Source organism: Colossoma macropomum, unplaced genomic scaffold, assembly GCF_904425465.1.
Source record: "Colossoma macropomum unplaced genomic scaffold, Colossoma_macropomum, whole genome shotgun sequence".
NCBI classification, from domain to species: domain Eukaryota; kingdom Metazoa; phylum Chordata; class Actinopteri; order Characiformes; family Serrasalmidae; genus Colossoma; species Colossoma macropomum.
This window is the reverse complement of record NW_023495921.1, coordinates 115,291-140,342: the sequence shown is the minus strand read 5'-3', so window position 1 is coordinate 140,342 and position 25,052 is coordinate 115,291. Positions and strand designations below refer to the sequence as shown.

The following is a 25,052-nucleotide window of genomic DNA, read 5'->3' as shown; positions in this document are numbered from 1 at the left end:
CTACAGTCTGTAACTGTAGAACTACAAAGTGCACCTATGTAGTAAGTGGAGCTGATAAAATGGACGATGAGCATAGAAACAAGGAGGTGGTCATAATGTTATGCCTGATCGGTGTATATTCACATGGATTTGCAGGATCCATTTCTAGCTGGATGTGAGTGAATTAATGCAAACATTGTCACTGTAAACTGTACAGAATGATTGAGGTCTCAAAGCAGATTCAAATAGTTAAAGAATTTAAAGTGCAGGCACACAGTGATGGTGAAGGTGTGTGATCAGTCTATAGTGGATGCTGGAAAGGGTCTAAATTAGTCCAGGTGTATGTTGTTGTTTTCCACTTGTTTTTCAAAATGTCTGCAAAATTAAACATGTAAGCTGTAAACAAAGTAAGACAGAGTGGTTTGATATGAAATTCTTCATTCTACAGAAACTTACAGACTCAAGATTGTTCACAGTGGTGGTGATAGGAACCAGACGTCCAACGAGTTTAAAGGCTCTAAAAGCTCCCTCACAGAAAGTTACTACATGATTGAAATGGTTATAAATTCACTGCCTGATGACATTGTTTTATGACAGTTTTGAGAAAGTTTTGGCCTGAAACGTTTAATTAATTTTATTTCATGGTGGAGAGATACATGCAGGTTTGCTGTCCCCAAAGTCAAAGAAACACTTTTTTCAGATTAACCACTATTTTATCATCATCAGCATTGCATATAAAAACTCAGAAGACACATGCAGGTTCATTGGAGGTTTGGAATACAAAGTAATTTGGCTATTTTTGCATTGTAGACATTGTGACCCCTGGTTCCTATCACCATCACTGTAAATAAATCTGAGTCAGTACAGTTCTCTACAATGAACCCTTTCACATCAACCTCATCACGTTGTTAAATGACTTTGTTATGCATTTCAGTGACTGAATTATGCAAAAATTTTGAAATTTCTCTTTAAGACTACGTTGAGAGAGTAACAGAAGTATACACATCATTTACCTTGACTTGTTTTTTTTTCTTTCTAGTACACTTAAAAGTGGTTGGTCCAGCTGAGCCTCTTGTTGTTGAAGTTGGTGAAGATCTGGTTCTGCCCTGTTCTCTCCAACCCAGCGTGAGTGCTGTGGACATGACAGTGGAGTGGTCCAGATTGCATCTGAATGACAGAATAGTGCATCTGTATGAAGATTATAAAGATAGAAGTTTTGATCAGATGGGGACTTATAGAGAAAGAACAACTCTATTTAAAGAAGAACTGAAGAAAGGAAACACTTCACTGAAACTCTCAGTATTGGAGCTTTCTGATGAAGGAGCTTATAAGTGTTTTATCGAATTCATGTCCTGGAATAATCATGTAATTGTTTATGTTGAAGTTAAAGGTAAGAACCATCATGATTTCAGTGTAACATTACTTATAAATTCATTTGCAAAAAGAGTATTGATTCAGCTTCGTAATCTTTTTTAGCCACGTGATAACAGACAGTATTTCAATTACTTAAATTTTTAAAAAATAATAATACTTTTACACAATTTCCAATTTACCCCAGATTAATTTATGGAAAAGATTTATGGAAAAGATTTGGGTGACAACTGACTTCCAGTGTTTGTCAGCAATGTTAGCCTGGTAGCCAGCACTAAACTAAAGAAGCAAAATTTGGACACCAAACGTGTCTTGGCTGTTCGACTACATCTGGGGTAAACAGGACATTGTCTAAAATAGATTTTTGCCAAACCATTTCTTTAAATCTAAAATGTGAAATTCTATCATTGTTACTCACAGTCTATGTGGGAGATTGTGTCAGGATTGTACAAAGTGTAGAAAAGCTGTGTTTAAATAAAAGTAAGATTTCAGTGTCAACATCTTACCCTGTCCCTAGTTAAAGGAGGAACTATTCACACTGTATAACACAGACTCGAAAATTTGCCATGTCTAAACCATCTCATTAAATGCCTTTGACGTTTTTCATGAAGGAAGGCCTAAATGAAAATAAATAAAAAACATATTTTATCTCTTGGAAATGTAGTTAAGTTTAATACTTGATTAAAATACAAATCCTCCAAAATAATCTAAAAAAGTATAGTAACAAATTAGTTTTCTTCACCCCTGGAACGAGTCACAATGCCATGTAACATTTTATGTTATTAATAAATAACAGTACTTAAAGAAATAATTTACTGTTATTTTTATAATTATTTTATTAGATGTTTGGGCTGCTGTACATTTTTATCTGGTTTGTATTTCAGGAAAACATTTTCATGGTTGGAAGATTGCCATCATCTGCATTGCAGTGTTTGCTGTTATATTAACTGCATTCACAGCGTACATTTTAAAAGGTAAACTTTATTATTTTTATTATTTCATTTTTAGGAATAATTTAAACTGCTTAAAAGAACATTTTCCACATTTGGAATGTGTGAATATACAGAAAAGATGATGTTATGCAATGCCATTATCATGTGGGAGACTGTATACTTCAGTATGATCACATGCAAAGCAGTGTCTTTCAAAAAGCTAAAGACCTTTGTCAGATTCTCTAGCGCCAAACATGATCAGTAAATGTATAATTAATTTCCCTGCACCTAATTTTCTCTTTATGAAGAGCTCAAACTGGCCGTGCTTTTTCTTTAACTTAATGATATTCTACAATAATATTTTAATAATTGTTGTAAAGTACCAGAAGGAGTGGTGCAATGATTCATTCAATTTTCTTGATGCGTCTTTATGTAGTGCATATGAATCATGAACATTTTTTTTGTAATGCACACATTTGGGATTCATTTACACAACTAAATAAATACTCAAGCTGTTGTAGTCACTGTGGTTCTGCTGGCTTGCTTACTTCAAAATTAAGGAAATCATAAAGTTTACTGCTTGATAACTCAGCAGTGGTGAGAAGCATGCATGCAGATGTCTAGCAGAAAAGCATATTAGAGTTACACAGAAATAATGTGTCCTCTGTATGAATGCAATATCATGAATTTTAAATTGATCCACATTTAGGGCTTAATCCAGATTTAGGGCTTATCTTTTCTTGTGCTCATTGTACTTCACATATGCATAGTGTGCACTTGTTTTAAAACACACACACACACACACACACACACATTATCTAAGCTGCTTATCCTTTTGGGTCGCACAGAGTGCTGGTTATTTAATATTAACAACCTAGAAATTTCATATTGTTCATTACTTTCCATATAGAAGTAGCTTACCTAAATAATCAATGAATTATAATGCATCAGAATTTAATTTTTAAAAACTTTTTTGATCAGCACTTGACTTAACCAGCTTAACTGCAGGCAACATCTCAGTGAGGTAAAGTGCAAGTGCAAGTTAAGGTAACAGCTGCAGCTTCATGCATGAACAGCTGCAGATTCATGCATGAATGGATCAGTCTAAATATTTAGGATCAAATTGTACACACTTTGATGAAGAGAAATTGTAACAATATTTGATATTCCTGTTAGATACACCTGCATTACCATGAAATGAGCTGTAACTGCACCTATACTTTCAGTGAAACAATTTAATCTTAGATCTTACTCAGTTTCAGAAGGTGTGACAGAGCTCTGAAAACATTAAAATGTAAAAGAGGAGAAAGATAGCATAAACATCATTTGTTAACTAGAGCATATCCAAAGTCCATGGCAGGAACTAAAGATCAACCAGATACTGAGAGCACAGGACTATATATGAAGACAAACAAGGGTTAGGCCATGTTAAAAAACAACAACCAGGGAACACAAATAATACAATGTCTAAACCTCCACAAAACACATTACATGGTGGGGCAATGAAAGACACAAGTGACAGATGAGGGAAAATCACATACAGACATGTTTACATCTCTACAAATGTTGTACATAAAACATCAATTACAGAGGCTTAAACAATAGATAAATCTGTCATTTAGTGTAGTAACAAAGAATGGCCCAAAGATGTCAGAAGCATATAGCGAAGTAATATTCATGACAGCCACCTACAAAATTAGGTTTTTAATTCTCTGCCACTGTTTACTTCAACAACTGTCATGTATTCAAACAGTTTGTGTCACTGGATGATGGTGATTTCTGAAAGTTTTCCATTCTTTCTCTCTAATACCAGATAAATTCTCAAAAAAGGAGCTTTCTCCTGCACAATGCTCGTTCATAACCTGCATGCGTCTCCAGTCAGAGAGTGTGCGGAAAGAGTTTGACCTGAAGAAATACAACACATCAGAGGAGGGATATATAAGACTCATCCCAGCTATCTCAAAATACAGAAAGGCCCGGTGAGTGTTGAACATCACCATTATTAAGCTAATATTAATACTGTGTTATGGCTTACAGACTGTATAAAATGTCAAACAAGTCTAGGTAGTCAAAGGGGTCTAAAAAGGTTAAGTCAGAGTATTGTGTCTTTTATGTTGCATTTGGAGCTTTTTCAGTTTACTGGTAGACAGATTATTAAAAGTGTGATAGTTTACATAAAAATATTACATACTTTACACATGTACATGTGTATGGTAAATGCACATTTTACACAGTCTTGCATACCTCAGAGTTCTTCAGCAAGATTATATTTAGTTTACAGAGTCTCACTACCTTTGCGAAATGGTCTTCCACAACCTTTTGTGACATGTTGTAATCAAAAACTGTAGTGCGGTGCTGACTTCCGGTGACATCATGATAGGAGTAGCAGCTTGATTTTCTGGCTGGGGGAAGAAACCCTTAAAAAACTAGCCATATCATTTTTCAAGTCTAATTAATCAATACAAATTGCTAAAAACGAAAACTGCAATGTCCACTTTAAAAAAAGACGCCGAAAAGAAAGGCAAGGGTAACAAAAAGGAAGATAAACGAGACCATGCGGACGCGTCTTCACACACTGGCGAGGTACTGAAGAAAACATGGTGACGGTGCTCACGGAACTGCGCAACCTACAGAAGAAACACGCAGAGGCCTCTCAAGACACGAAAACTACCTTATCCAGGGTGGAGTCCACCCTTAGTGATGTTCTGGAGTGTATGACAAAACTGGAACAACAAGTAATGAATGTTGAACAGAGAGTGAGTGATATGGAGGATAAAGCACTCTGACATGAGAGAGCCATTCGCTATCTACTTCAGAGAGAAGCAAAACTATTGGCCAAGTGTGAAGACCTCGAGTCTAGAGCAAGACAGAACAATCTGCGCATTTATGGAGTGAAAGAGGGCGAAGAAAGAAGCGATATGATTAATTTCATAACCAACTTGATGCGTACCTCTCTTGGATTACCGGAAGATTTGGACTTATGCGTGGAGAGAGCACATCGCTCGTTGACCATGAAACCAGAGGACTCTGTCCCTTCAAGATCCATTATCGTCAGGTTTTCCGACTATAGAGTTAAGGAAACGATGCTCCAACAAGCCTGGAAAAAACGAGGGGTGATATACCAAGAACAGAAGATCTTCTTCGATCAGGACTACACGCCGGATGTACAAAAGAAACGCAAGCAGGTACAGGAGGTAATAAAGCAACTCAAAGAGAAGAAAGTGAAAGCCCAGTTGCCGTTCCCTGCCCAGCTAAAAGTTCATTTGGAATCCGGCGTGAAGACCTTCATGACCCTCGCGGACGCAGCCCCCAATCTTAAGGAGATGGGAATTCATGTCAAAGTGGATGATCGGGAGAATCTTCAGAGGGAACTATTGTTTAATTCCTCGGTTTTGGGAATCGATGTCGAATAGAGCAGGCATACCAATGATGACGAACGCAGACTTGCAGGTTTTTGTTCAAGGTGAAAAATGAACAGCAAACAGCTTTGAGATGCAAGTAGGTAGGCAAGAACTGTCAAATGGCGCTGGTTATAAGCCAGGCTTATGCGTTTGCTGGCTTTGTTTTTATTGTAACAAAGAGTTAAATTTGGCTGGAACCAAAAACAAACAAACAAAAAAAACAATAAGGGCTTCCCTTCAGAAGATGTAGGCAAGATAATTTCATTTCATTTTATTTGGTCTTGTTTCATTGTAGCATATAGGCAACTTGAAACACAGCATATTTGCTGTTAGTTAGTTGCGGTAGCACTGCGTGTGTCTCCCCGGAGAGACTATAGTCACAACTCGCTGGTTAGTACGATGTTCGTTAGACCAGTTGGGTGTTTGGAAGTCAGTTCTTATTTTTTCTTATGTATAAAGTTCTTTTTTTCTTTTTTCTATTATCATTGATGCCTGTTTCTACTATACTAACAGATGTGCGGTCGTGAGTTGTGTCTCAAATACTTCACAGGTGCATTGTGCTGAAATGGAGGTTTGGATTGAGAACAAAAGTGTGGGATAATATTAACACTTTGCGATATTCACATGAATAACCTGACCATAGCCACCTATAATGTCTGTGGATTGAATCATCCTATTAAAAGGAAAAAAATATATAGTCAGTTAAAGAAACTGCAATGTTCAGTTGCACTATTACAGGAAACTCACTTGTCAGAGGGAGAACATAAAAAATTAAGAAGGGAATGGGTAAACCAAGTATATGGTGCTTCATTTAGTAAAAAAAGAGGAGTTGCAATTTTGATTAACAAGACACTGGCCTTCTCTTTAGAAAAAGTTATTGAGGATAAATTGGGGAGGTTTGTCATGGTAGTAGGCACAATAGGGGAGGTGGAGGTGTCTATTATTAACTTGTATGCCCCAAACAAATATGATCAGAATTTCTTTGAGGAAATTGCAAATATAATTGCCGACAACGCTAAGGGCATGATAGTAGTGGGGGAGACTTTAATGCGGTACGAGATGGTAGATTAGATAGAATACCAGCAGAGGGAGGACCCCAAACTAAAAAAACCAAAACACTTAACATAATGATTTCAGAACTTGCACTTGTTGACCCATGGAGATCTAAAAATCCTAAAGGGAAGGATTTTAGTTTTTTTTTCCAATGTTCATAATAGTTATTCTAGGATAGACTTCTTCTGTCTCTCCCAACAACATATGTATAAAGTAATAGATTGCCATATCGAACCGATAACACTGAGTGATCATGCCCCTGTCGTGTTGAGTATAGATTTAGGTAAAGAAAAATTTTTCAAATACTGGAGATTAAATGTTTCATTATTGACTAATACAGAAGTAGTGCAAGAGTTAAAACAGAATTTAAGAGAATATTTCGAGACAAATGATATTGGGGAGGTAACCCCATCAATCCTATGGGGGGAGCTAAAGCTGTTATAAGGGGGAAAATGATCCAGATTGCATCAAGACTAAAAAAATTAAGACTGGAAGAGCAAATGAAACTAGAAAATAAAACAAAGCAATTAGAAATAGAACATAAAACTACAGGAACGCACAACATCCTGTTAGAATTAAAAGAAACTAGGAAGGCCTTGGATACGCTCCTCACATATAAAGCTGAAGGAGCTTTAAGATTTTCCAAACAGAGATAATATGAGATGGGGAACAGAGCCAGCCGCTTGTTAGCTTTTAAACTTCGTAAAGCCCAGGCCAGTCGTGTGGTTCCTAAGATTGTACATCCTGTATCTAAAAAAACAGTATCTCATCCAAAGGATATTGCGGACGCCTTTGCATCATTCTATAATATATATTATATATCTTGTACGAAGAGCCTAAATCAAAAACAATTAGTGACAAATCTGAGGCCTTTCTTACTAGTTAACATCTACCTTCATTGTCAGAAGATGAAGCATTGCAAATGATATCAGACATTACATAAACGGAAATACGTGAAGCCATATAAAAGGTAAAAAACAATAAATCTCCGGGCATAGATGGTCTCCCTGGGGAGTTTTATAAATGCTTCATGGATGATTTAGTACCAGTATTAACTAAAGTTTTTAATTACGCTCTCTCCAAAGGCGATCCACCAAATACATGGTCAGAGGCCATTATATCAGTGATCCACAAAGAAGGGAAAGACCCGACATTCTGTGAGGGATATAGACCCATTAGTTTGTTGTGTAATGATCAAAAGCTACTGACCAATATTCTGGCAAAAAGGATGTAAAAATTATAGCAAAATTAATTAATCCTGATCAGACGGGATTTATCCCTGGGAGACAAGGAGTTAATAATATAAGGAGAACGTTAAATGTTATAACGTGCCAAGAAAAATATGCAGAACTCTATGTTAATAAGTTTCAATGCTCAGAAAGCGTTCGATACTGTAAACTGGCAATTTTTGTATAATACGCTGGTTGCAATGGGATTCCATTCTGTGTTCGTGGAGTGGGTAAATAGGACCTTACCTTTAATAGGACGAGTGGAGACGATACGAATGAACATACTGCCAAGACTGCTTTTTCTGTTCCATTCCCTATTTCTACATTTAAAACAATCAATAAATCTAAATTTATATGGCAGAACAAAAGACCTAGAATTAAATATAAAAGAATATTATGTTCAAAGGAAAATGCGGGTCTAGATTTACCTAACTTGAAAAAAAATATTACTGGGCGGCCCAGCTTAGATCAATGGTTGCCTGGATATCCCAAGATAAAGATGCCATATAGGTGGAGATGGAACAGAGCGATTGCCCAAATATGCACTTAGATACAATCCCATTTATGAATCAAGATACTTGGAGAGTAAATAAAATTAGCAATCAATGGGTAAAAAATACTTTAAAGATATGGTCAAATGTGAGAAAAAACTTAGACTCCCCATGTCAATATCTAGAACGATGAACATTGCACATAATAGCAATTTTCTTCCATCTCAGCTAGAAACATGGTTTAAAAAATGGGAAGAAAAAGGTTTAATCATGTATGGTCAGTTATTTAAAGGAGGAAACCTGATGTCCTTTGAGCAGATTCAACTTCCAGCCCATGACTTATTTAGATACCTGCAGTTGAGGCATTATTTAAAGAATGGGACAAATTATGCCCCATCCAATATAGAACACTTTTTTATGTCAACAATTAAAGGGGCTATTAAAAAGAAGATTATATCACACATATATAAGATATTACAAGGCGAATTAGTGGATAATAGTTTGGACATCAAAGAAAAATGGGAATTGGAGATGAATACCATAATTTCTGATAAAAACTGGGAATTATTATGCAGAGAGGGATTTAAAACAATTAATAGCCCAATTTGGAAGGAATTTGAATGGAAAGTTAAGGTGAGATTTTTCAGGACTCCTCTTGTCACATCAAAATTCAGTGGCACCTCTGATCGGTGCTGGAGGGGCTGTGGCCTGGTAGGGGACCATACACACGTATTTTGGGACTGTCAAAAGTTATCAGAATACTGGCAAAACATACAAAAAGAAATTAAAAAATGCCTAAATATAGAGTTGCCCTTAGAACCATCCTATTTTTTATTAGGAATATTACCAGAAAATGTATGAAATAATAATCAGACATCATTACTGAGAGTCTTTTTCTAATTGCTAAGAAGATGATTACAGTTTCCTGGCTGAGGCCGCAGCCCCCCACAGTAATGCAATGGAGAGAAAGGGTTAAGGATATTTACTATATGGAAAGTATAACTGCGAGATTACAATTGTCCTCAGTAATTCCATATTTGTTTTCAACTGATGTCATCTAAGTGAAACAATTCTTTCTTATATATATATATATATATATATATATATATATATATATATATATTCTTTCCTTTTTCTTTTCTCCTCATGTGAATGTGCTTTACTATAAAACATATCTATCTGCTTCTTTTATGTTCATGGAAGAATTTGGTTATTTATCCCTGAGGAATTGTTTATGGACAATGAGAGGATGCCAAAATTCATGGACTGCCCCCAAGATATACACCTCTGAGCCCTGTGTTGTGTTTCTGATGATATAACTGTACTGTACAATTGCACTTGATAAAAAGGAAATAAAAAGAAGTTCAACTGTAGTGCGGTGCTAATCCAGACTCCAGACAGAAGTATTCACTGAACACTACTGTACAAAGACAGTCCTGCAGGATGTGTTTGTGTCTTGTTGGTTCCTCATGGCTTGACATTATTTCATGTCTACCTGTTGGTTTCTACTCATGTCCTGTTCTGTCTTATAGAATGGATATAATTTCTTTTGCATTAAAAATTGAATGGTTTCCTGCAGTTATGCTACTCTCAGGAAGCAGCAGGTAACATAGTATATGTAATACAGTATGTAGCCATTGTATTAGTTAACAGAGAGCATACAACACCTTTTCTAAATTAATATGCAAAAATACAGTCTGTGATTACTTGCTCCATCAAAACCTTACATTATGTCCAGGAGAACTTGTGATCAATTAATGGCTGTTAGTTAAGCAAGTAGGAGAAAATAAAGAAGGAGTCAAGGTAATGTGTCACAAAATCATGTCAGTGGAGTACAAGACTGAAAAATAGTTTAAAGAATTGAACTGAATTGTTCAGATAATTCCAAATGCAAATACAGTTTGTAAATGATCATGTATTTCACTCACTTTCTTTTCTTCCCTTCCTGTAGATTTGTTGGCTGTAATCTCACTTCACAGTCCCTTGAAACTTTGAGTGCAGCTCTACAAACAGAAAAATCCTTCCTGAGAGAACTAGACCTCAGTAACAGTGACCTGCAGGATGCAGGAGTAGAGAAGCTATGTGCTGGACTGAAGAGTTCACACTGTAAGCTGGAGATACTCAAGTAAGAATTTCCATAATCACGTGCACCCTTGGTGCAAACCTAAAGATGGGCAAAAAGATCATGAAAATGTTTAATTAGCCCAATCTTACATAAAAAATATAAGACTAAAACTAAAATATAAAATATAATTTAAAACTAAATTGCATTTAGCAATTAACAAAAAATCCTTATAAAAATTACTTTTTAACAAAATCATGTGTGTCACAGTTACTGGCACCCCTGCTTTGCTAACATGATCTATAATGTTTGATGAGACTGGAGAATATGGAGCAAGGAATCTGAGACCACTCCTGAATACAGAATCTTTCTGAATTTCTTTCTAGGTTTCTAAGTCCTTTTTTTAAAAATTTTCCTCCTAATCTCACCAAACTGGTTTTCAACAGTTTAGCTGTTTTTCTAATAGCCATTGTGTGAATTCAGAAGATCTATCACACTTTGTCTCATTTCCTTAATTTATTCCTTAATCTTCCACATGTAGATCTCTAAATAAATGCTGCTTCAATTCTTTTTTTGATTACTCCATACCTGGGAGCTACAGTGCAATACACCCTCTTGTATATATACTTATTTAAAATTTATTTATCTGTTGACATAAATATGTTTACATATGCACCACACTCTGCACTACATTGCACATTGCACTACATTGTATTATTTATAATTCTCCTGATCTACTCTGAGCCTATGCAACGTAATTTCATTCTAATGTGCACTGTACGGTGTAAATTTGAATGACAATAAAGTCTGTCTAAGTCTAAGTCTAAGATGAATGACTATGGAAATTAGCCCATGTCACCCCATATTTATACCACAATGAAACAGGAAATCATTAATGACCACTAAATTATTCCTGAAGTGTCAAGTGGGCCTAAAAATGTGAAATATATTTGAAAAAAAATTTGTTTTCTTTAATTAAAATTGCAGTATTTTCACTGGAAACATATGCAGAAACAAATGAACTACAGTCTGTAATTGTAAAACTAAAACCGTATCATTTTTTGTGTTGATCATCTTTATTTGCTCTCCCTTTGCAGATTAGCTTTGTGTAGTCTTGGAAGGAATACGTGTGGAAATTTGGGATCAGCTTTACAATCAGAAACCTGGCCCCTGAAAGAACTAGACCTCAGTAAAAATAACCTGCAGGATTCAGGAATGGAGACGCTTTCTGCTGGACTGAAGAGTTCACATTGTAAACTGGAGATACTCAGGTCAGGATCCCCCCAAAAACTGTTCTTTTACAGCATTATAGAAGTATGCAACTAATTTATGTTTCTACACAGTAGTATGCAACACTAAGTGATCATCTTATTCCAGTCACAAAAAACAACATTAAGTACAAAAAAAGCAAAATATATTTATTTAACAGAAATATCAACAGAAGTAGTTTAATATCACGTCTATTTGTATTTCATTCACAGTTACAACAGTTTGTTTTACTCTCAAAAATTTGTTTCAGATCTGAAAAAATCTACAGGTGTTTCTTTCCATGCTTCCACTGTGACAATACAACTTTGAAAGGATGTGTAGCTGTCAAGAAGCCCTTACTGAGAAATGGAGAACACAAATGAACAAACTGCACTAGAAAATCAAAACTAGACACCTGACTGATGAGTCTAAATTTGAGATCTTTAAATCTAACAGAATGCAGTATGTACATCACCGAACCAATAAAAGTGAAAGAATCAGTGCACTTTTGGCAATGTAGGAAGGCATCATGAATGCTGATTAAGGTTATTTTATATAAATTAGCACAACAGTAGACTGTTCGGCTAGGTTATAGGCTTTCCTTAATGACAGCCAAAGAAACTATTTTTCATGTAATGAAAATACAAAACTAACACAGCAATTATTATTTTTTTGTTAATTTTGCAGTGAACATTATAGTCATAATTTATTTTTTGTATTTTTGAAAACCATTAAAAAACATATTTTATTCATTTGTATTATATTTCTTCACTGCTAGTCAAATTGCAGTTTGCAAATAATTTGGAAATTGCATGAAATATAAGTGTCTTGTTTCCTAAAACACAACTGAAATTTAAATACATTAACACAATAAAAAATAACCATTTTCAAAGCATCTTACACTAGTTAGCAAGACTTGTAGCTATTATTTTTTCTATATTGCATTGTTTTGGCTGTATAAAATAATCTGATGCGTTAATTAGCCTACATTTGCATGTTCATATCAGTTTTATGTAAAGAGAGGAGATAATAATCTAGCTGCATAAATCACTTGTAGCAATCATCTTTAGCTGTCTTAACTTTAGCTTACTAGCTAGCTTTCTAACCTAACTACTTTTCAGCAAGTAAGCACAATTATTCAAAAATTTACGTTACATCATGCAACATGAATGAAATTTAGGTTTGTATTAGCTTTGAGAAATATTGCATGAAAATTTAACTATGTAAAGACAGACTAATATCATAGTGCAGTAGAGTTGATTCCTAATTTAGCAGCAGGAATTACAAACCAAATTTATTTCATTTATATGCTTTTTCCAGTTGGTTACCCATTACAATAAAACAAATATATTTAATTTTAATTCAAGTATTCTAATATCACTCAAGTGGCTAGATAATGTTAGGTAGTCCATTGCAACACTAAACACATGCCTGTGTACTGCAGTTTGATTTGTTGTCTCAGCTGGAAAATCATGCATGGTGGTAATACTATTATTATTTGTGCAGCCCAACCCCTCACCCAAATAATATCTGGTCAGCATTGGTCCTATGGTGATCCCAATGGTACAATGTACTTATACATAAACTGGCAACAAATTGTATATATGTCTACAAATAAACTGGTTTTAAAATATTTCATACATTGATTCCAATGGTTGGAACATGTAAATACAGTAATGGAAGAAGTTGTTTGTTCTGATATATGAACAAATATCTATGATGAAAATGAAAATCACATACGGTCATAGAAATTAACTAAAGGACAATCAATTTTACCAGGAAAACTGAAAGACTGTGATGATCCTGTCTCTAATTACAGGAATTACAAGGCAACAGAGAGTGGAATGATGTTTGCTTTATAAGCCTCATTAATGCATTTCTGTATGATTCTAAATTTGTCACACCTCCCTCCGGCATGGCTGGAACAACAGCCGACACTGCCACCTCAGACTACAATTCCCAGAACCCCTCGCTGGGCCACATGACTCAGGACTCCAACCGATCAACCTATCAGAGCTCAGCTTTACCGGATTACTGATCACACACACACCTGTTCCTCATTGCATGTATTAGTTAGTTTAGTATTTAAGCCTGGGCTTGAGCATAGCTTCCTTGCGAAGTATTGTCTCAGCATGAGTATACCGAGCTTTCTTTCCTGTTTTTCGATTTCCGTGTACGACCTGTTTTTCTGTCCTAACCTTTATTTTTGCTTTGCCCTTTTGCCTTCTTGTGGATCTCTGGGTTTTGACTTTTTGCTCTGGCATTACGACTGTGATTTTGGACTCTTTGTTATTAAAGATCTTAACTCAAGCCTCGTCTGCGAGAGTCTGGTTCTGTCTGCCACTTATACAAAATTTCCATGACTAAACTATGTTCTTAACTGTATTTACTCTCCCTTTGCAGATTAGCCATCTGTAATTTCAGTGTGGAGTCTTGCAAATTTCTCATATCAGCCCTGCAAACAAATATCTCTTCCCTGAAAGAGTTGGACCTGTGTAGCAATGAGCTGCAGGATTCAGTAGTGGAGCTGCTCTCTGCTGGACTGAAGACTGGAGACTGTAAACTGGAGATTCTGAGGTCAATGTTTCTGTCAATTTATTCTGGAAGGAAACCTACAGAATTTGAAAACAATGCAGAACAGTTTTATAATTGCTAATATGTCTTTATTTGTAAACATTTGACATGCTTTCTAGTGAAAATACTCAAATACTATGGTGAACCAACTTTTGCTGCCAGTTTGTCAACAGCTGCTAGTTCAGAGATGGTTCATCATAAGACTAGCTAGATGGTGGTGTTGATCACAGGGTAGTGTTTAATGAAGCTTTTAATTATAGCAGATTAATCACAATTTGGGAAACAACAAGTTTCCAGATGAAGAGACAGGTAGAGTTTCAAATTTATGTAGGGGTGTCTGAGCTACTACAGAGTGATTTGACAGCCTTATGTTAAAAACAAAAAACAAATTGAGTACTTTATATGCACTTGAAGAAAGAGGAAAGATTTACTGTGTGATCATCCAGCACAAATTCCATTTGCTCATGTCATCTTTTCTCTGTTGTGCTATACAGGCTAATTTATCTCCAAAATAATTAAGTAGTTCTAGACCAATTGTTCTGCTCACCAGGACTAATCACAGCCTTATTAATCTCAAAATAATCCAACAGATCTATATTAACTGTCTTGCACAGCTCATCCCACAGTTCAGTACAATCTGGATCAAAGTGATTGCATTTTCAAAGAGCAATAAAATACACCAGTGTTCAAAACCTAGTTTATGATGGATAATATTTGCAATAAATAATTCTTTCTCTAAGCAGTATAGTTTGTTAACAGTTGGCTAAGGTTGCCAAGCAATGATGAAAGACTATTCTAAAAATAGCACTAACAGAAACGTTAGGTTTTTAGAACCTTAAATTCTAAGCAAATCACAATCAGCACACAGAAAAAGAGCAGGTACATCACAATAGAAAAAGACCAGGCATACACAGCATTGATACAGCAATTGTACTGACATGACAAGTGACATTATTCTGACTACAGATTATAATTTTACATTTCTGTAAAAAAGAGGGTAGAGAGTTCATTGTTTGCTGCTTATTGTTCTCTCTGTAAATGGTGTTCCTGCTGCTTTCAAGTTGTCCTGAAACAGTGACTGCTGGCTTCATTTTACCTTCCTTAACATTAGTTAAGTGCACTTAGAAATCTTGTATAGTGCACTTGACCAGATATGATTAATTGTGTACTTGAATTTTACATTTATCAAAACAAATGTACTGACAGGGATCTTTTAGGTCTTTGTCATGGCTCTGTAGTTTTTTTTCCATTCAACATCTGCACAAACTAAACTTGCAAATGTTAATGCAACTTAATTAACTTAAAAATAGTTGTTTGGCAGCCAGTGGCACAGGAAACGTTGCACAGGTAGATGGAAGAATGGATTCCACTAAATATCAGCAAATTCTGGAAGCAAATACACTAATAAATGAAAAAGTTAAGAAAGCTCAATTTCAAGGCAACTTACTGCACTAGATCTTTGAGTTTTGAGGTGAACTTAAACACCCGAAGAAAACTGCCTACCATTGTGCTATTAGCCTTTTTTTCAGATAATTTATCTTTTACATGTATAAAAACTTCATATTTCAAGTTTTGCATGTTAAAAATTCCAAACAACAAAGTGCCAACTAATAATCTTTTAAGACTACAAACAAAAAATTTGTTCAGTTAACATGTTTATTTTAAACATGAACCAGTAATAAACCTGTAAAAACTATAAACAGTAATAAAACTGTAACAAACTGTCAACAGTTCTTTTGTGTTAGCAGCACATTCAGCTTCTGTTCCATAAGCCAGTGGAAAACAAACATTATGATCACCAATAATCAAATCCACAAATATACAATACTGACTACAGTTCAGCACCAGCCAACTGTTAAAATGATGCTAGCTAATGGCATAAGACTTCAGTCATCCATCAGGTTATGTTCTGGAGCAGGACTGTCCAAAATATTATGCACTCAACTAACCATTATAGGACTGACAACCAGTCTATTAGTCATTTAAAACCATAAATATGTTAATCCAATATTGCAGACAAAATAATGCAGGTGTAAACTGACCTTTCTACATCTATTAATTCGAGGTTATCAGCGCAGACACAAATACTGTTCCCTTCACAAACTTAGCTAGGACCTGATGAAATACCCTATCCTTTTCGATAGACTTTATACTTTTGATCAGGATGAAGATATGCATTATACCCAAACAGTTTAACATCAACACTCTTTCCAAGAAGAGCCAGCTGAATTAAGGACAGAGTAGGAAAGAAAACAGAATAACATTAAATTCTTCAACAATTGTCTGTAAAGCACTTTTAGAAACATGTAACGCTGTTTGCATGCACAAAAAAAAGATGCAGTTTTATGTTCAAGAGTCTGAGCAGCTACATACTTATCCCTTCCACTCACTTGAATCTTGACTTGAACCACTTTGTAATTCTCTACCTCAGCAATGTTATCCAATGGCTGGTCAATGGTTTAATTTTCAGAATGTACTTTTAAACAAGTTGTAACCTCTGTTTTTTGTGCTTTCTACTTCTGTGTGAACTAAAGGATTTTAGATTGTAAGTTTTAAACTCACATTGCAGGAAGAGGCAACACACAGTCTCTTGATTTATTAAATGACACCCAAGATGAGTGAAAAAAGGGCATATAGTACACATTTCTCTAAATTCACATGATTCACAAGAAAAGGTTGACATCTCCTGCCATTTTACAATCCTACATTGTGATCTGGTGAGGTTTGCTTTTAATGCACCACATTTTGAAGGTACATGCATAGTCACTGTATACATAGGGCCAGTGAGCTCCTCTTCTATGTCATAATAGATGGTGCCTCAATAAATATCTTGACTTAAGCTGACAAAACTGTACATCCTGTGGACATCCTCTGATATTATTCCAGTTCTTGTTGCTGTTGTAGCTGCCACTGGGATCTGCTTGATTTTTTTATTTAGTTTTTACACAATTCTTCATTCACTTTCATTTATTTTCGCAGCATCACCTCAATATCCCAAATTGCTGCTTTTTATAATCAATTTTTTTTTTACTGAAAACAGTTTCAGGACAGATTAGGCAGATGGGCCTGGTAGGCTACTCACTGCAATAAAAATAAATACATATTTGTCTTTCCACTCTACCATGACAGATCAATTTTCTGTGTCAATTTTTCTTATAATTAATCAATTCTCATGATGGAGTTTACACCTTCAGACCCCAGCAAGCGGTGTTTTGTCAGTGTATCTGCTAGAAATGTAGCTAGATAGCATGTGTATTACCAGATAATACATGTTTCAAATATACCATTACCAATTGTGTTTGCCAATCAATGTTAATGTTAGCGCTGACACCTGCTGTCAAACTAGCTGTTACTTCACTACCTAACTGGCAGGCACAAATGCTGGGTAGCAAAGTAGTTGGCCTGGCCTCAACTATACAGCAATTTAAATAGTTTGCCGACATAGGTTATATTGTGAGATTAACTTTTAACAAGAAACTTAATAAAGTTACATGAGTCAGTTACTTTAAGGTAAGCAGTTTCAAGTTAGTAAAGAAACTGGAGCTTAAAACAGGCTTCTACAACAGGACAATGATCCAAAATGTACCTCAAAACCCACCACATCAAGAAATGCAAGCTGAAGCTTTTGGAATGGCCCTCATAGTCCCCTGACTTGAACATCATTGAAAATATTGCATGAGCCAAGAATATCACAGAACTAAAAGTGTTCTGAAAGGATGAGTGGGTGCAAATTCCACTGTTATTAAATACTCTCGTAGTAGGTTATCCAAACATTTGTACATAATGTCTCAAATACAAAGCAACTGTGGTTTAAACTGTTGAAAAGATTTAAAATATTTATAATAGTGCATTAAATACAGCTCTGACTCCCTCATGTAATGATCTGGTCTCTGATCTTAATGCTAAATTAATGGAAACTCTTTACACTCTCGCTCCAGTCAAATGGAAGGAAAAATCGTGTACTCATAGAAGTCAATGAACAAATGAGGAAACACACCAGCTTAAGAGAAACTGTAGGTACATTATGATATTCTCAAAGAGCAGATCCAAACTTAATACAAGGCAATAATATATTCAGGCAATATTACCTCTCTAGTGAAATTAGTAAGCACAAAGATAATACCTTAGGCCTTTTTTCCACCACAGACTAATTAACTACACCTTTTCTCATAGTGTCACTTAGGTATTGTCACAATCACATAGTGATTACCTTCTAAAATTTACAATTCATTTTCAAAACAAAATAACCACTGATAAGACACAGCATAGCTCAGCCTACTGCAACAAGTTCCTATAACCTTCCTGACAAGCCACCAACATTAGTGATGACCTTGTTCTCTGCTATCCATTATCAGGAGGTAGCAACAGTTACACACAAATTATGTTTGTCCACATGTGGCACAGGTGAAGCCTCTACTAAAAAACAGCAGCATAGAACCTTCCATACTCTTCCAAACTTCAATTTCTAATCTTCCTTTTTAAGTAAATAATCTTTTTAAGTAAGTAATCTATGTTTTTATTCTTTGTTTGCAGACTAGCTTTGTGTAACCTTGCAGTAGAGACCTGTGAAAATCTTGGATCACTTTTACAACTCGAAAACAGCTCCCTGAAAGAGCTGGACCTCAGCAACAATGACCTACATGATTCAGGAATGGAGCTGCTCTCTGCTGGACTGAAGAGTTCACACTGTAAACTGGAAATGCTCAGGTCAGTGTTTCTTTCAGTGTATTCCTGAATGATAAATAATAAGCAGTGCTATTTTTATATCATGAAACAACATGAGGTTTCTACTGTATTTAACTTTGAATTATACATTGGTCACATAGTTCTAAGTTAAATTGCAGCAGAATGAAAGTTTGTTTTAAAAAAGGTTTCTAGATGACAGGAGTAATTTTAATGCTCATTCAAACAAAATTTATAAAACATCAATGTTTTGCCCACCATCTGTACAAACATTGGGTCAATAGTGATCTGGAAAACTGCACCACAAAGCGCTTCACATGCATGATCATTCGGCATCATACACATGCCATCAGAATCAACCTGTTCACAACAGACTGATGAGGAGGCTAAATTGCAAAATGGATCAAGTGGGTGGGGAGTGGTATAAGTTCATGCAATGCTACACAGCTAAAGTATGCATTTAAGGTTAGTGTTAGTTACAGTTATTTTCTCTTTCACCCTAATTTCTCTCTTTCCTTTATCCATGTCTCTATAACTGCTGTATCTAGTGCAGCCCAGTGGAGAATGGGTTCCTGTTTTGAGTCTTGGTTTTTCTGAGTGGTTCTTCCTCATGTTCTTAGTGAATTTTTCCTTTTGTGTCTTGGTTCCTATCAGTAATTTTAAGTAAGCTTAAGTAATTTCCTTAAGCTTTTAAGGAGTTTATATTGACACTGCAGATCTTTTAGATTAGATTATTTTCCACATCTTTCAATTTTGCCTTTTTTGAACCACTTGATGAGCTTGTAATTTTCTAATCTTCTTTCTGAGGAACTTGATGACATTGACAACTGATACTTATTGGTCTACATCCACTCAGATAAACATTCCAGACCAAAATAAATAGTCTGTGTATATAGAATTAAAAAAGTACAATATCAAGAGAACCAGTGAGGTTCCAAGTCTAAACTGTATCGCTGATACTTCAATGCACATCAGTGCTATTTTTAGAATGTATTTAGTGTAAGAACTACTGATTGCTTTATCATGTGTGTCTTGTCTGAGTTATTCCATTCCTGAGTTATGAAATCTAAGGCCTAATTAAATTTAACTTGTTTTGCCGTTAAAAGGAGGAGTTCAAAAGATTAGCAAAAATATTGTCAAAAAACATTTCTGCCACTCTTGGCAGTGAGATTGTGTTTATTTGTATGCTTAATTGTATAAAATTGTGTTTTAGTATGTTTCTGTCTAGTTAGATATCACTGTGAATCATCTATCTCACTCTGTCATCTGTCTTCTCATTATTTTTTTTTGCAGATTATCTGGTTGTATGATCACAGAGAAAGGCTGTTCTTTTCTAGCTTCAGCTCTGAGTTCAAACCCCTCACATCTGAAAGAACTGGATCTGACCTACAATCACCCAGGAGAGTCAGGAGAGAAGGTGTTCTCTGCCAAACTGGAGGATACACAATGCTCACTGAGCATTCTCAGGTATGAACAACTGTGTTCAGAAGTGTGTGTGTGTGTGTGGTGGATTTAGAATGATTGAACTACTGAAGACAGTAATTATTTGCTCCTCCTATATGGCTGACAGCTCTCCAGCAGATTGATTCCATTTTATGTAGGCTCTAACGTTTATGCTCTTATTCACCTAGACTGCTCTTACTGAGCTAGACTATTTCACTTTCCTAGACTGTTCTCACTCACCTAGACTGCTTTCATTATATTCATCTAGAACCCATGTGTCAAACACAAGGCCTTGTCAGGCTCTTGGCACAATCCTGGCTCACAAAATGATTTTAAATTTCAACACTGTCAATGATTCATATCTGTTTTATATCAAAATTCTGTTTGTGTAAATTATTCCTTTTAAAGTTTGAGCTATCTTTTTCTTACACACATCACAGGCTGTGAAACAGTGAGAGCTATTTAATTAATTTATTTTTTGTTTAAAAATAAGCTTACTTTAAAATGTTTTAAGTTTTTACAAACTGTACTGTCTAAAGCTTAAATCACTATTTTTTAATAATAGTTCTTATATTCATGTAATGTAAGTTGTGAGTTGCATTCTTGTAAATTTTCACACTACAACCATCAAATTTATGGTAAATGAATATCGGTATCAGCCCTGAAAAACCATATCGGTCAACGCTGAAACTTCAGTAAATAAATTAGAATGTTACAGATTACTGAACAGTTAAAACACACAATCAGATTATCTGATTAAAATAAAAATCCCAGAGAAAGAAACACCTTAACAATGTACTGACTCATAATGTAGAAACAGAAAAGTGTTTAGGAGAGTCACCAGAATGTGTTAAACTATCAGATAAATATGTTTACAGAGAGAGAGAGGAGGAAATGTGAGAACATTTAACTGAGTATATTAATGTGTGTGTGTGTGTGTGTGTGTTTAGAGTGGAACATGGAGGTGGGATCAGAATCAAACCAGGACGGAAGAAATGTAAGTACACATACACACACTCACACACACAAATTCACATACACACCTACTTGTTTTTGTGAAAATTCAGGACAGGAAATAAACATACAAAATTGGAACATACCTTTCTGAGAGGTCTACAGAAAAGTTTTACTTTACAAATGTCCATATATTAACTTCATCAGTTGATATTTTTATCCATCTACTTTAAGAGGTCTGAACTTCCACACTACAATCAGGAAATTTTCCAGTTTAAATTAAATATCAGGAGAAACATGCATATATTTTTCTTGTTCATACCACATTGTAAGGACATGGTGAAAACTAGATCACAACCACCCACACCATTCTGATCAAGGACAGGAACAGAAAAAAACTTCCAATACTTAAATAATAATTAGATGTATAAATTATGCATTGTGACGACAACACAATACAAAAATGTGACAGTGTGCATGGTGGCAATGTAACAAGGCATTATAGAAAATGGGCTTTCTGTTAACTATGACATCTAAGGCAACTGAACTGGGTGAAAGTTTTTAAACATAATTTTTTGACTCAAATTTTGTCAAGTATCCTGAGAAGTTCAAGTCATATCATGAATCAAATCAAATCATGACCTGAATGAGCTGCTGCTGCCCTATTAATAATAATGGTTAATAAAAATCTACTATGTACATTTTAAGTTGGGAGTCCTTCATCTTTACTCTGGTTTGAATTTAATTAGAGTAAAACACAAAAAAAGTAGAAAGTAAAAAGTAAAACACAACAAAGTGAATATTTTTAAAATGTGTGGGGTTTCTTTTCTTTTTATTCCAATTCAGGACATTCATTCACACAATTACTGTGAAATAGAAACAGAAATGAAATAGAGAAATTCGGTCTAAAACTTAATACACTTCTAAAAAGAAGTGAAACTTTCTGTATTTTAAATGTAGAAAGAAGGAAAACGTAATGTAACAGTAAAACACTTTAACTGACTGTTTTATTTTGATAAAATTACATGTAACATTAAAATGTATTTTTTTCTCAGAGCAGAACTCTACCAGTCATTGTCAAAAAATTCAAAATTCTCACATTTTAAAGGAGATAATTTCATGGATGAACAAAACAAAATATAACTGTGGCAGTGGTGTACTTGGATCTTGTGCACAGCTTACAAAAACTTAACAAAGATAAAACCTTTAAAAAGCAGCTGGTCTAAGATTAAAAGCCAAAACATTCTCACAATTACAGTTCTTGAAATAGTCTTTAACAGGTAATGAACAGACACTCTGTTGTTAACCACAGGAAAGGAAAACACAATAATAATAATAGAATAAAAATTTAAAAAAAGAACATCAGCTGAAATAAATGTAAGATTGTATGCTTATTTATTAGGTGACAGCACTAGAGTTAGGATTCTAAAAAAAAATAAGGAGCAAAAAATCTTGCAGCACAAAAAATAATACACTTGTATTTTTATTACTCAAACAGCCAAGAAAAATCTGGAAGTTTTTGTGTTGCCTGAGTAACTGAGACTGCCTCTTAACACCACACCACAGCTAACTGGTACACTGGATACTGATGAGGACTCTTTTCTCTTACCCTGAAGATTAGGAAGATTATTCCTGCTGTTCTCTGCTGCTCCGGTCAGTCTTATCTGAGCTTTTGGTATGAAGGGTCTGGAAAATAGAGCAGTGTAGCTCACAGATCACTGGTGTGCAGTTAGAACCAATCAGAAGTTCCAGTGCATTAACAGGTAGTTTATCAGGGGAGAAAACAGGGATAAAAAACTGAGGCATTACAGAGAATGTATGCTGTGGAAAAATGAATCAGGCACCACAAAATAAATAAAAAAATAAATAAAAACCTTTTGTGCACATATCATTGTATGCAATGCAATTTCTGCATTAATTAAAAATATACGCCTCATTAAGAGCTCATGTTTAGCATTTAATAACTATAAAGCAGGCTATTATCATCTGTGTGTGAACTTCATATTGGCTGTATCCCAATATGAATAAGCCCCCTGAGTGAATCCGTCAGCAGGTAATCTACAGTGTGTGTGGCTGGTTTCTATGGTGCATCAACATAGATCATTTTTGCTGACATACGCTGTACTGTACGTTTAGCTCTAACATGATTCACATTTAATTAGGATGTTTTAAAGGCATCATTAAAATGGAAATATCTACAAGTAAACAAATTTTAGCCAGGTATAGATCATCTTGGTACACTATGGATCGACTGAGATATTTGATTTATTATTGATTATTCATTATTTCATATAATTTTATCTAGTCAGTGCTGCTGATGGAATTGAATTAATCTGTGCAGTGGTGCAACATCTGCATTTTGCATAATTTGAAAACTCCAGTTACTCTTTTGTCTCACAGTGCTGTGAAAAAGTATTTGCCACATTTAAATGTTTCAGATAATCCAACTAGTTTTAATAAAGATAAAGACAACACAAGAAAACACGAAATGCAGCTGTCATGTTCAAATGGGAGCTCCTCAGCCTGTAGGTTGGGGTTTGGATCATCCTGTCAGTCAATATTTATGCCATCTTTCTCCTATGAGTGCTGAAAACTTACTCAGATGAGGTGCTAGTGGGACATTTACACAGATATCTTTGCGATATTGACTTTCATGGGAAAGAGGCTCTTTTCCACACCCCCCACCAAACTGTCATCAATAGATGATGGTTTTGGGGCGAATTTAGAAGATGAAGGAATACTGCACATAATCTCACAAGCCAGTCTTGACCCATTTCTGCATTACTGTCTCCAACAGTTTCCACTGCAGAATCTCAACACCATCATACAAATCTGTTAATGTAAAGTCAAAACATGTTTCTTTCAATGTGCTCGAAGCCTTAAGCCAGATAAGCACGGGCAACAGGCTACTGGTCAATTTGCTGCTTTATAGTCATGGTCTGTCACCCTAGAGACACAGTAAAATCCACCTTCTGCATCACCAGAACTCAAGTTTTCAGTTGTTTGATATGATTACAGAGTTCATTTATATAGAGACAATGACACTATCACCATACAAAAAGACTGAGCCCCATCAATATATATTAAGAATTCTTCCATAATCTCACTAAGACACCCTGAATAGACCTTATAAACAAATTACCATTCAGTGATGCACAGAGCAGAGTGTAAAAGTGTAATAGACACATATTACTTGGATATCGTACTGTCAATGTTAATCCTTTGGTAGACAGCTCTAAAATTGATTTAAAGGTAGTTCTTATGTACTGATGAACATTATACCTTTCCTGTCTCTCATTAAGCCCTCACAAAACAAAGACTGTTCTTACTAAAGTCGTGGGTTGGTCTACAAAAATTATAATGTAAATCACACATGATAAAGTAATAGTGAATAACAAATAATGATAAAGTAGGTGGATCCGAATCAATGTTCAAAGTGTTATGTGTAAACGCCCAGCCTGCACCGCCGGCTGCCAGCAGAGAGTGACAACGGTGCGGCACCACAAACACAGAGAACTCCGATTCCCACAAGCCCTCAGGCTGATTAGGCCCAACCTGGCACACCTGTGGATTCCTCTACTTAAGGCTGTGGCAAACAGCAGTGCTTTGTCACACCTTTGTAGAGGGGTGAC

At 35.3% G+C, this 25,052-nt stretch overlaps 1 protein-coding gene across 3 annotated transcripts in view; it reads left to right on the top strand.

Moving 5' to 3' along the window:
- LOC118803515 (ribonuclease inhibitor-like) overlaps nucleotides 1-25,052 on the top strand; it is a 50,855-nt gene that overhangs the window by 9,589 nt on the left and 16,214 nt on the right. For 2 of the 3 annotated variants that reach the window (XM_036564004.1, XM_036564001.1), the window contains exons 3-11: nucleotides 1,019-1,369; nucleotides 2,235-2,324; nucleotides 4,096-4,261; nucleotides 10,408-10,581; nucleotides 11,616-11,789; nucleotides 14,170-14,343; nucleotides 18,874-19,047; nucleotides 20,317-20,490; nucleotides 21,417-21,463. In XM_036564004.1, coding sequence (XP_036419897.1) covers nucleotides 1,120-1,369; nucleotides 2,235-2,324; nucleotides 4,096-4,261; nucleotides 10,408-10,581; nucleotides 11,616-11,789; nucleotides 14,170-14,343; nucleotides 18,874-19,047; nucleotides 20,317-20,490; nucleotides 21,417-21,463 — 1,423 coding nt within the window. In that variant the 5' untranslated portion in view covers nucleotides 1,019-1,119. Of the gene's footprint in view, nucleotides 1-1,018; nucleotides 1,370-2,234; nucleotides 2,325-4,095; nucleotides 4,262-10,407; nucleotides 10,582-11,615; nucleotides 11,790-14,169; nucleotides 14,344-18,873; nucleotides 19,048-20,316; nucleotides 20,491-21,416; nucleotides 21,464-22,918; nucleotides 23,027-25,052 lie in introns of those variants that run through there. The other variant, XM_036564002.1, reaches the window with a different exon arrangement.